The sequence below is a fragment of the Equus asinus genome, chromosome 6 (genome assembly GCF_041296235.1).
Source record: "Equus asinus isolate D_3611 breed Donkey chromosome 6, EquAss-T2T_v2, whole genome shotgun sequence".
NCBI classification, from domain to species: domain Eukaryota; kingdom Metazoa; phylum Chordata; class Mammalia; order Perissodactyla; family Equidae; genus Equus; species Equus asinus.
Window position 1 is genome coordinate 90210773 of NC_091795.1, and position 13763 is coordinate 90224535.

At 37.3% G+C, this 13763-nt stretch overlaps 1 protein-coding gene across 3 annotated transcripts in view; it reads left to right on the forward strand.

Annotated features, from left to right (window-relative positions):
* Positions 1–13763, forward strand: part of NBAS (NBAS subunit of NRZ tethering complex) — a 335592-nt gene that overhangs the window by 91071 nt on the left and 230758 nt on the right. For all 3 annotated transcript variants that reach the window (XM_014848079.3, XM_070512577.1, XM_070512578.1), the window contains exons 20-21: positions 2774–2878; positions 3251–3387. In XM_014848079.3, the coding sequence (XP_014703565.2) occupies positions 2774–2878; positions 3251–3387 (242 nt within the window). The remainder of the gene's footprint in view (positions 1–2773; positions 2879–3250; positions 3388–13763) is intronic.

The following is a 13763-nucleotide window of genomic DNA, read 5'->3' on the forward strand; positions in this document are numbered from 1 at the left end:
TAAAGGTGGGAGAGATGGTTGGAATAGTTTGTGGCCATATTTTGAAAGGTCTTTCATGCAGTGTAAGGAGTTGAATTGAATTGGAATTTTTGTTAGAGGTTGAGTGAGTTTAGGGAAAAATGAGAAGTGGGAAAGTGGAGACTGGTTGTGGGCAACCCTTTCAAGAAGTTTTGTTGTTAAGGGGAGTGGAGGAGATGGTGGTAGCTAGAGGAGTATATGAGATTAAGAGATAGGAGGAAGGAATTCCTTAATAGAAGCAAGAAGTATTGTTTGTATGCTAATTGGAATGAACCAGTAGTGGACGAGGAGGAATTTACTGAACAGAAGAAAAAGGCGATAATTGCATGGTTATAGAAATGGAAGAAATGGCATCTGGAGCGTGAGTGGAGTTTGGGGCTTTTTTAGGAGCACATATTTGTAACTGAAGGAAGGAAAATCACATTGTTATAGTTACAGGTAGATATATAGTTTTGGTGGGTTGGCAAATGAGGGACTTCTTATCTAACAGTCAATTAAAAAAGAATCTGTAAAGCAAGGTTTTCAGCAGACAGTGGGGCAGGGGCATAGGGTGTTGGAGGTCTGGACAGAGTTAGAGTTTTGGAAAAGTTCCTGACAGAATTGGAAAGAGAACTTGTTAGGGAAATATAGTAGCATTGAGGGACAGAATTAAGCATTGAATTTTGTTGTTTTGAATTTATCAACTTTTAAGCTTTTTATTATGAAAAATTTCAAACCTTCGTAAAAGTATAGAGAACAGTATGATGAACTCTGATGTACTCATTGCCCAGCTTCAGCCATTTTCAACATTTCGCCAGTTTGGTGTCTTTTATTTTCCACCTTCCCACTGCTGCCTTTTCTTTCACTTAACTATTTTAAAGCAAATCCCAGCGAGCTTATCATTTTACCCATAAATACTTAAATATGTATCTCTAACTGATAAGGACTTACAAAAACATAACCACAATAACACTGTTATTTCTAACAAAATTAGTAGTAATTCCCTAATAGCATCTGATACCTCCACTCATGTTCAGATTTCCCAGGTTGCTTCACAAATCCTTTTTAGTTAGGTTGTTTTTTGGTTCATTTGAATCAGAATCCAAAAAAGGCTGAGATCTGGAAATTAAAATGAGAACTGTCAGGTTGGTTTTGTGATATTTCTCCAGTGACTTCCAGTAACTTGTATTCAGGGTTCAGAGTTGAATTTGACGAGAGCTGAGGTTGTCCCATGATAAGGGAAAGAGGCAAGGGATTAAAGAAATCCCTTTGTAATGTTGGACCAGGGACTTTAAGCTCCTTAGAAGGGAAAAGAGACTTTGAGGGGAGAGAGAAGGTGAAAAAAGAAGTCGAGTCAGTGGATTGGGTGTCTTGGCGAGGTAGAGAAATTGTTGGAAGGCCGTGTACTGGGTGAACGGGGAGAACAGGAGCCGCTGGTCACAAGTCCCGTGCTTGACATTGCTATCCCAGAGAGTGCCTGCTTGGTGATGAGAGAGATCCAGGGTATGGTCATGGGATGTGTAACAAATGAAATAAAGGAAATGATCATTGTGGTGGAGAAGTCAAGAAACTGAGAACATTTTTGAAATGCTCTCTTCCTTTGGTTGCCATGAATATGCAGTTCAATTCTGTTTTTCCCCTTACTTCTCTTGCTCCTACTCTTTCTACTTTTCAGATGTAGCTTCCCTTTTCCTTGGTCCTCGATTAAATGATGTTGCTTCTCAGGCTCCTTTCATTTGATTCTACTTAATCTCCCTTGGAATCATATTCACTTCTGTATTAATAATGCTACGTCATATAGCTAACTCATAGCTTATTCCAGAACTCCTGACCTTGTATTCACCTGGCTTCTGGGGAGCTCCTGTTAGCAGTGCTATAGTTCCAAAGTCAACATGTTTGCAAGTGAACTTCTCACTGTCCACCCTCCCTCTCTCACCTCCTCTGAACATGCTCATTCTTCCCTCTTTCCTATCTCAGTAAATTGATTCAGTTAGCAAACGTTTAGTGGTTATTTTTTATGTGAAAGGCAGTATGCTAGGTATCTGGGGTTCAGCATTAAACATGACAGACATGAACCCTAAGTCATACACCACAGTGGGAAGACTTACACTTGCAATTGCTGTGGCTAAGTCTTATTTGTCTTTCACGTTTCAGCTTCCATGCCACTTCTGGGAAGCCTTCGCTGTCCTCTTAGAACTAGGTCTCGCATCCCTCCCATGTGTTTCCCTTTAGCTCTTCCTATTGGCTTGTTTGTCTTCCCTGCTAGATTTTAAGCTATTTGGAGAGCAGGGACAGTGTCTTGTTCGTTGTATCCCCGCTGCCCATCACAGTGCCCCGAGCACATAGTGGACACTCAGTAGCTATTCGAATGAATGAATGATTCAGTCTACATTTTACGTGCGTCGCTCCAGCAGCAGTAAAGCTAATGGGAAGTTCTCATACAGATGTGGCAGGCGCTCAGAATGCCAGCCTTGTATCACTGTTGCTTATTTGTTTTTACAGGTGTTGGATTTTGGTTGTCCTGCTGTAATTAGTTCAATTTTTACTGCCTATTTCATTTGCTTCTGGACTTTTTTTTTTTTAATGAACAGCATTTATAAATGTGGCCATTTTCAAAGTAAAGGTGAGAATGCAGCTATAGTACTTTAGTTAGCAGTTGATAATTTAATTAATTCAGGCCTTATTTATTTAGGTAGGCAGAGTTTGTAAAGGTTTTTAATATTTTCTTGTCACCCATGTTTGAAAGCTTTTTCATTAAATCACCATTTCCCCTCAGGAAATCCTAGGAGTGCCTCACGCATCTGAGCAGAGATATGATGCTGAATTCTTTAAGAAGTTCAGGAATCAGAATATTGTTCTCTCAGCAAGAACTTATGCTCGGGTAATTTCTTTTTCGTAAATAAAATAATTATAGTTATTAACACTCCCTAAATCTTTGAGCTGAAGTTAATGTAGTATTGCATGCATGCATATATAATTAAATTTCCTTGTTGTGTTGTAATATTAATAAATGTAGAGAAATTAGAATCATATTTAAAAAAATTTTATTCATAATTGTTTTAAGAATAAATAATTTTTATAGCATTATATTGAGAAAAGTGATCCAGATTAGGAAAAATCAGAAATATTTCAAAGCACTTCATATCAGAAATGCATAAAAAATTAATTTTAAGTTTTTTGAATGTTGTCATACAAAATCACCCCTTTGTTTCTGAGGTTCACGTTAGAAATTTATCCCTTGCCTTTTGTACAGGAAAGTAATGTACAAGCCCTAGAAATCCTGTTTACTTATCATGGATCTGACCTGCTTCCTCATCGCCTTGCGATTCTCTCCAACTTCCCAGAGACCACTTCTCCACACGAATATTCTGTTTTGCTGCCCGAAGCTTGGTATGTGACTATGTTAACTGAATTTTACCTTCTTTCTAATAAAAACGATTTTTGTTTCATACTGAACACCTTAAATTAAAAAAAAATAATTTTAATGTAATCTATGTAAACTTTTTTTTCTGATTATAAAATTATTTCTAACTTATTTTTAAATGATCCTGAAACGAGTGTGTATCTAGCAAAATGGGATTAATTTAAGGAACATGAACTTTCCTTTTTGTTGAAAGCTATCTGTTCAATATGTACTGTTTTATGGTTCCAAACAGTTTTTAGGGTAATAATAGCTGTTTGAATTAGTTGTATCTTTTAGAGACTGCAGTGTAGTTCTGACAATATTAAGTAGTAGATCCAGGGGACCCGGGAATGTCTGAATCCTGCTTTTCTCAACGATGCTTTTTCTCTATGAAATTCCAGTGGCACAAAGACAAATGGGAAATCAAAGTATCACTTTACTAGTAGGTAGACTAATGCTCCTTATCTCAGTTCAAGGCTATTTGATGATTGGGCTGTAACTTGTGACAAACTCTAAGCCCAGTGGAACCATTAAGTCCTAGTTGTACCACTCAGTGGGTTTCCAGAGGCCAGAACATCTCTTCTTGAGAATGCAGAAAAGAGAGTCTGTTTGCCTTAGTGCATAACTCAAGGATGGGTAGGCCATCAGGCCCTGGCCTGAATGGCACCTGGGAGCAGAGAGGACTGTGGAGCGTACCCTGCTTAAAGTGTCCACTTGGGAGACCTTTTACATCCAGTGAAGTAGCCCATTAGTAAATGTGGCGCAGTCATTAATTGCATGATTTATCCTTTCTGAATTTGAGTTTACTCATCTTTAAAATGAGTTGATAGTCCCTGTCTTGCTTACTCATATTGCATATTTTTAGTATCAGGTAAATTGTTATATATGACATCTGCTTGTAAATTTTAAAACACTGTGAGGGATTATGACAGTTCTGATTGAAATCATTGTTACATACTTGAGCTACCGGCAACTTGCTGTGTTAAGGGACGTTACTGGAACTGGGGGGTCATTTGGCTTCCTCATTCCTCGCCTGTCACTTCCACCTAATATCATAGCTGTAGGCTTAGGTGTTGATGATGATGGCCAACAGTTGTAGGCTAATTACCATGCATTTCGCACATACTTAGACTTGGGCTCCAAATGCTTTTGGTATTAGCCCTGTTATTACAGAAACCTGAGATTTACAAAGGTTTGATAGTATATTAAATTTTATATAAGTGCAGCTAGGATTTAAGCCTATATTTATTTAGAGTTGTAGGTCAGTAAGCTCTAAAAATATGTTGTAAACTCCTTATTCCACTCTTAGTACTAAAGAAGTCTTTGTTATGATGAAAATGAACAAAAAGAAAAAGCCTGGGATGCCCTTTTCCATTTTCAGTTTCTTTTAGATCTGAATAGTCTGTAAATGTATTTTATAAATATTTCAGAATATAATTCATTTATTGGTTTTTGCCTGTTTGCAAAATGGATCTAATCTGAACAGAAATGACTTTTTTTAGTGTAAATTGTTAGTATAGAGAAAAGGGCTACTGTCTTACAGTTTGTTTTAAAGGTAATTTCTCCTTAGATTTGGATGCATTGATTGCTAGTCTTCCCATGATTGCTTAGGCAAACACTTGATTTTAACCTGAAATTTCAGAATTGATTTGTAAAGTAGTTTTACAGTGTTCAACCTTGTCTTATCTTTGAATGCCCTGTGGGTTTCCTAATGGGACCTGCCGTAACAGATTTAAATTGCAATAAATACTTTTCGTATTTAGACCATATTGCAGCAGAGGGAAATCAGAAGATAACATTATTTTGAATTTTTGTTGTGGTATATGGAAAGACTCTGATTTCTAATGAGTCCTTAAATTATATTCATTTTAAACACATTGGGAAAATAGAGATTTCTTTTGTTGTTGTTACTTTGTTTTTCAAGAAACTCTTTCACATTGAGAATATTTTTGCTATAGTTAGAGTGAGAAAAAACAATAGGTTTGAATAGTAACGTCTCTATCTCCTTATAATTTTATGTGACTATGAAGCAAAACCACAATTATGTTTCAGGCGTAGCCTTTTCTATGAGGTCTTCCATAAGTTATTCCTTTCCCTATATTCTCATAATTCCTTGTTCTTGTAGTGTAACACTTTTCACATTGGCAGTCACTTTTATTTCTGCCTTTCTCCTTGTTCCCTTCTCTAACAATCACCCAGCCTTAAACCTACTCACTCTAAAGGCAGAGAGGACAGTCTCTTTCTTAGTTTTGGATTCCCAAAGCCAAGGGTTGTGCTCTTGTAGTGGGTTCTCTGAAGATGTTTGCAAACTGGATAAATTAGGTCCATCTTGTGCCCATTTAAAAAAGAGATTATAGGGGCCTGCCCAGTGGCCTGGGGTTCGCTGGTTTGGATCCCGGGTGCGGACATGGCACCGCTTGGCAAGCCATGCTGTGGTAGGTGTCCTACATATAAAATAGAGGAATATGGGCACGGATGTTAGCTCAGGGCCAGTCTTCCTCAGCAAAAAGAGGAAGATTGGCAGCAGTAAGCTCAGGGCTAATCTTCCTCAAAAAAAAAAAAAAAAAAAAAAGAGAGATTATAGGATGTCCTGAGGGAGCACAGCAGAACAGATGGACTTTCACATGTTACCATGGGAGGCACCCAGGTTAGTATTTCACCATGGCTCTGGTGGCCCTACAGACAGAATTGCTCTTTTAGCCCATAGTTAAAGCCTGCACTCTTTCACTCTGTTTGAAGTTTTACTCTCATGGACATATAGATCAATAAGTTATAGAAATTATTTCCTTTTTGAGGAAATGTGTTCTTTGAATGCTTGGTATTCATTTTCAAATCACTTGGAACAATTAGGTCAGGTGAACACAAAGTGTCTGATTTGTTGGAACGTGAATGCATTTCTCCGTTTACCTGCTCACTGTCTGCTGAGCACTCTCCATGTGCCTGGCACTGTGGTAGGAATTTCGAAATGAATAAAACACTGTTCCTCTTCAGCAGGAGTTGTCTGATATGCTTTACAAACTAACAGCAATTCCTGCTTACAGCATAGCATCCTGCTTGCAAACTGAGGAACAAAGAAGAGTTGAAAAGACTCTAAATAAATTTGCAGCCTTTTCTGCTTTCTTTTTTTCCCCTCAGTTGCAGTGTTTGAAAACTAGTAAAATAATCTTGCTGCTTCCTCATTTAGTGCCTTGAATTGCTGTGGAACTTTCTGGGTGCCTGCCTTGTTTTTCTGTGAGAGTATCCATCGCTCAGCGGCAGAGCTGTGGTTCATCCTGCTTTATCTTACCTTCAGCCCTCGACTTGTATTTTGCAAGTAATAATGGCTTTTTAGTTATCTGTCGAATTGATTTGAAACAAGTCACTAAACTCTAAATGCGTGGCTCCCAAAATGCAGAATAGCTGGGTGTGTCTGCACAGTCTTCAGTTTGCTGTTAAGACAATTGTGTACAGTCCCCTGTACTCTCCACTGCTGCCACACGGGCCTCTTACTGTCCCTTGAACATGCCATGCCTGCTTCCGCCATCGAGTTTTTGAGGTTAGTGTGCCCCTGGCTGGTGTGCCCTTTTCCAAAATCTTTCATGTGATGGGCCTCTTACTTCATGCAGAGTCTCTACTCAAAGGCTGCCTCTTCAGAAGGCCTCCCCTGCCACTCTTCATATCGCCTTCAGTCCCTCCTCACTCTTTTGCCCTTATGTCCGAGTTTACCGTTCTTCATAACACTTACTCCTAACATATTATATGGTTATTTGTCTTCTCCACTTTCTCTGACCTTCCTTGGCAATCCTATTTACAACTTTACCCTCACTTTAAATCCTCCTTTCCTGCTTTATTTTCTTCTAGGCATTTATCACTATCTACCTTACTGTGGGTTTTCTTTATTGACTGTTTGCCCCTTCAGCTGCAGTAGGACAAGGATTTTAGTGTGTCTTGTTCCCTTCCTTACCCCCTGCCCTTAGAATGGTGCCTGGCACGTTGTAGGCACTCAGACAATAATTGGTGAATGAATGGATAAGTGAATGCATCAATATGAAATCCGTAAGGGAAAGACTCTGTGTCTCGTTCACTCATGTGGCCTCAGTGCCTAGAAGAGTGCTTCGTACAGGGCAGAAACTCAGTAAGTCATTTTGAATGAGTGAGTGTAACGGAAGGGCAGGTAGGGTTTTACATTTTAGAGTTCAAGCTATATAATGTTTTAGAAAGCAATAGGAAGTTATACGAACAAGTTGACCTTTGCCCACTCTGTTTTGAGGTCCCATTGGCAAAGCTTTTGCCTTGGCATTTAACCAGTTTCGTACCAAATTTTATGATTATGATTGCTGGGAAACGTCTGTGGTATGTGTTATTTTTGTGTTTTATATTGTCACTTTAAATCATCATGTGTATTTGACAGTGATGAAATGTGACCAAGTTTTCTAAAACTTTGAAATTACCTTTTATGTCATAGGTGATACATCTTTTTATTAGCTGCCTGTCCTTAGTTTGTCATTGCTATAAAATGTTTACACTTTATGTTCTTGTTGACTGCTTTAGTTTTAAAGTACAAAGGTGGTATTTCTTACCATCTTTATTAGCTTCCACAATTTTTGATATTTTTTCATAAAAAGAAATATATATTTTTTGACTTTTAGTATTTTTGATGTTTATAACACATTGTAGAAAGATTATTTAGATTCGTCATTTATGCCTCTTTGCCTGTGGTAAAACCTTTCCAGAACGATGAGAACAATCTAGTGTTTTGAATGGTCGTCTTTGGAACAGCTGTCTGTTTAATAGTGTGGCACAGGGGTGAGAGACTGACTCTAGAGCCGAGTTGCCGAGATTCGTGACCTTGGAAAAGCTTCTCAACTGCACCTCAGTTTTCTCACCTGTAAAATGGGGATGATTATAGCACTCACTTCATAGTGTTGTGAGAGTGATTAATGAGTTAATGTGTATAAAACACTGAGAACAGTGCTTGCACCAAGTAAGTGCTGCTTTACTCTTAGCAATTATTATTAATGCCGAACCCCATGCTACGGCCTTGGCCTTATTACTTGTACATGTCATATACTTATTGTTTTAAACTTCTTATTGTAGTAATTTTATAGCTACAGAAAAGTTGCAGAGATAATACAGAGTTCCTGTATACCCTTCACCTGGCTTTCCCTTCCTTCTTACATAATCATAGCACATTTGTCAAAACTAAGACATTACCACTGGAGTAGTAAGTTCTACATATGTGACACATGCATTCCTAAAAATCACCGCACTGTGCAAAATTGCACGGTGAAAACCAGAAGGCTTGTGGGAAGGATGGGGTTAGGGTCCAGCACTGAAAACCTTTGTTCAGTGGAACAAAGTTGGGTACTTAAAAAAAAATCGTACCATAGTTTTACATGTGTTAAATGTTAAGAAATATTAACACATTTAACACATAAATATTAAAACATGGCACTTTACCTTGAAAAAGACCTGAAAAATACTTCGCTTGTGCATGGGTTTGGAAGACTTGCAGCTTGTGCTTACTGGGAAGTGGAAGGAAAGGGTGACTAGAAGTCCGATGGAAAGTTGTAACACCGGATGTGGGTGGGAGTGGGTCCTAACGCACTCGGTGAACCGAGGTTGCTGGCAGATTTGGGGAGTGTGTGTCCATGCGCAAGTACTCTGACATGGCTTGGTTCAGCTGAGTGTAGTTTTCTGTGTTCACCTAATGTTTCCTGTGAATGAAATTGTGCATCAGCAAATGCAAAATTTGTGTTATGCTCAAGTTGTTCCCAATATATCAATTCATTAGAACAAATTTGCATTTTCAAAACATTAATAGCAGAACTGAATGTACAATACTATTAACTACACTACATATTTTTTTGGATTTAACTGATTTTTCTACTAATATCCTTTTTCTATTTTACTATCCGATCCAGGATACCACATTGCATTAAGCTTCATTTACTTTTCATATATGGTTAAATAAACTGTCGTTCAGTATCTGTGAGTCAAGAAATTCTTTGACACATGTATTTACTAAACAATGAAAATTGATACTCATATTTATATTCCTGGATTATCTCCAGAATCAACAAGGAAAGATTGAATTATATTTAGTGTGTTTTGGGGTGTTGCAATATTTAAAATATTTTATAGTATAAGTGGCAAAACTCTGTTGATGAAAATAGAATATCCGGAACATCTCATTCTTTTCATCAGCCTAGAAGAGCCGTTACTATAGTAACTTGGCAGTTTGTTTGTTTGTGAATATCTCAGCTTACTTAGATTATTTGATGACTGAAAGTTTGACTGTGAAAAGCATGCTGTAGCATGCAGGTGGACAGTGCTTGTGGGAACCATGAAAATGTGTTTTAGATGTTTCCATTTTCTTTTCTGAATTTGTGATTGTATAAATTATTTGTTGGCTAACTTCTAATCATTCTCTACCTTTAGTTCCACAGTAATTTATGTGACATATCATTAAGGCTAAAACTCAAAAGTGGTTGAGTGAAAAATTTTATATCACCAGTTGTTTAGATCACTTAGCATGTCAACCTCACCTTATGTCAGTGATACCTGGTCCCATATTCAGAAACTGCTATTGTCCCAGAGCATAAAAAGCACTTTCACCTGCCTTCATTTGGAACAACCTTGCAAAACAGTATGATAAATGGGATGACGAACCAATTGGCAGAAGTATTCCTCCTTGTCACCTGCAGACCCAGGGCCTCTTTGTGCTGTGCACACTTTAACTCATGTGTTTGTCCCTGGCATTTTATTCCCTTGCCAACCCTAAATCATCCCTGCTTTTTTTAGGCCTTTGTCCCTTTGGTGCTCCCTGACCCGCTTGATGAAGCAACACAAACTCCAGGGTCCCCAGGAATTTTCCCATTCCCTTTTTTTGTTTTTTTGTGAGAAAAATTGGCCTTGAGCTGACATCTGTGCCAGTCTTCCTATGCTTTGTATATGGGACACCACCACAGCATGGTTCGATGAGTGGTGTGTAGGTCCACACCTGGAATCTGAACCTGTGAACTCAGGGCTGCCGAAGCAGAGCTTGTGAACTTATCTGCTACGCCACCAGGCCAGCCCCCCCGTTCCCATTTTTCCCTGGGCAGTGACATCAGATAAATAAGTTTTACATCCTCTGCTCCTCACTGATAAGTCTTTGTCACTCAGCCAAAACTAGAAGGCCTTTGGATGACCAATTTGGAGGATATTTTTCTTTTTCCAAAGGCTGCTAGTATCCTGTGGCAAGCTTTTTCTTTTTATGACCAGACCAACACATATCTCATAGTAAATTGCTGTGAATATAGTGACACTGCATCGATGGTTAGTAACTGTTGAATGAGTAAATGGTTGCGATGTGAAGAGATTTGGAAGACACAGGGGCTGGTGTGGCAGAGTAAAATGAGATGCACTCAAAAGCCATTCTTTTGAAACAATCTGGAAAAGAAACCTTTCTTGGACTTTTCAGACCACAAGCAAAATGATACACTAGTTATGTTCTCCTACAGTCCTTTTTGGAGTGAATATTTGGAGTGAATATAAATCATGTTTTTGACTCTGTGTTAAACATAGGAACCAGTAGGGCCATTTGGCTTTGATACAGTTTTTATTTTATTAAAAATATTTTTAAAATCCTTTTTATCTATTTATTTGTATATAAAATACACATGACACAATTTCTCATCTTAACCGTTTTTCAGTGTACAGTTCAGTAGTCTTAAGTACATTTGTGTTGTTGTGCCACCAATTTCCAAAACTCTTTTTGTCTTGTGAAACAAACCCCGTACCCGTTAAACAACAGCTCCTCATTTTTCCCTCCCTCAGCGTGACGACCACCATTCTACTTTCTCTCTCTATGCATTTGACTACTGTAGGGGGTCTCGTGTAAGTGGAATCATACAATATGCGTCTTTTTGTGACTGGTTTATTTCGCTTAGCATAATGTCCTCAGGGCATGATACACTTTTAGTGAAATTAGTATTACAATGAAATAAGATGTAGAGTGGCTTGCCACCTGTGGGTCATGTTTCTATTTATGCTGCTAAAGTATTTCTTAAATAGAGTAAAGGATGAAGATGAAGTCTGATTCTAGATGGGAGGCGACATCACCATTGTTGCCTGACTCCTTGTAGAGCACCTCGTCTTCATGCTTTGGTGCTAAAAAAGGCATCAAAACTGAAGGGAACTTTTGATATCTCTTTTATTACTTTGTTTTTTAAATCTTGGATTTAAATAGCCAAACGTGGAGACTTTTTCTGTTATTAAAACAACAGAAAATTTATGTCATAAAAGCAAACATCAAAGTGCATTTTAGTAAAAGTCCCATTAGGACAAATTTGATTTAGGTCAAGTTGATTTACCTTATAACTTAATTGTTAGTAGAGAATTTACCTTTAAAAAGGTCAGATGGCATTATTTCTGTTCTTCATAACTGAAAGGTAGCTTAGAGCTTACTTTTTACTACACTTTCACTTTCAAATTGGTGATGTTTTGATATTTTACATTAATTTGTGTTTTTTTCAGAGGTGAAATAATTTGAACTGGCTTTTTCATTGAAGTCAAATTTGACTCTAGGCAGCTTTCAATTCAGAAGGTCGATTATTGTTTGGTTGAAGACAGTACCAAATCAATTATTGTTGGTTTAGTTTCATAGTTTTAAGGATATTCTGGAAGTTTTTCTCCCATAAGAAGCATATTAATGTTTCATGAAAAGCCAATGTTGATTTTTGAATTTTAACTTTTTTTAGTGAAATTTATAATTAATCATGAGTACCTGTGATTTAAAAATTGAAGCGTTTTTAAATTGTTTTATCTTAGTTTATTTTCAGTGAAAGAACACTTTAAAGAAGAAGAATGAGTCATATAAAATTTAGTGTTATTTTGATAAAAATTTAGGGATTATTTATGTTCCATATAGAGGCATTATATTAGATTAAATAGGTGGGTACAATATGAGTCAGATCAGGTCCCTGTCCACAGACAAATTAAAATCTTTTAGGGAAGATCAGATAGGGTAGGTATAGATATAACTACCATAAAATTAAAATCTGTGTCATAGGAGGAGTATAGATAGGTTGAGAGATGGGAAAGTTTACTTTCTGTTACAAGGGAGGCCAATCAGGAAAGCCTTCTTGGAAGAGGTAAAGTTTAATCCAGACCTTGAAGGTTGAGTCTGTTTTTGATGTTGGGAAGTTTGAATAGGAAGGCATTGTCTGAATAAATATTTAACCAGAAATTGTTCCACCTACTCAGTCTTCACTTATATCATTTAGTCACAGAATCCAAAAGATGTTCCCAGTTAATTTGTTAGTTGACAATGAATTGGTGCAGAAGATTTCCAATAAACAATTATGAACCTCTTTTTACTTACATTTTTATGTAGCCTGGTCTTGTTAATAAAGATTTCTTTTTTTTTCCCTGAAATTTTTAAAAAAGCGATTTTTATTGGGCATTCTATTCCTGCCTTAATTTTGTTGTTGTAAGGAAATATCATCTAAACTGTAGCCTAGATGATGAAATAATTATGGAAAGATGGGGGCATTGCATTCACTTTTTTGATTCTCGTGGGAGACATAAAAGTGTTTCTTCTCCCTTTAAAATTGAAAAGTTGATTAGCTGGTTAATCAAAATTCAATTCCCACATGTGCAGTTTATTTCTGAACTGCTGTGAGCAAAAACCAATGCATTAGTTTGTATTTTAGGCTTGGAATAAGCATTTGGCCTTCTGCGGTGACTGTCAGTAGGGAGGAGTACAGAGAATACTTTACAAAATGGCATATGTTGGCCATTTCTGAATCCAGGAACTACCTGGTGTTTGGATCAGGAAAGAAAGGTCTGATAGCCTTGACTGTCTGGGGGCAGGGTTGGGGCCGGCAATGGGATAATTGTTTGCGTGTCTCCTGGCACTGTGGGCACGTTAGATCTTGACTCTATTAGTTCCTGTCTTTCTGTTTATTTAAAGCAACAAAATGGACTTAGGGCGATTTCTTGAAGACGGTAGAAACAATTATTATTTCAGAGTAATTTTTATGGACCTTGGGAAGTATGTTGATGTTGATATTTGTTGTGTTTTTGATACTCTGAGAAGTACTAAAGAAATGAAGGTGTACTGATTGATTACTTCATTTCCTCTTTTATTCAACAAACCTTTCATGATTGAGTATGAAATGCTTTTTAAAATTTATGAATGTTTTATGTCTCACATATAATTCTCATCACATGTTTGTGAGATAAGCAAAAGGGCTTATTATCCTGCTTTCAGGGCAAAAAAATTGAGAGGCATTTGTGAAATATGTCATGAAATGGGGATTTACATTTAAAATAATGTGAATTATATTATCATTTTAGTGTGTATGTAACTATTATCAAGTGTTTTTAACGTGGCTTA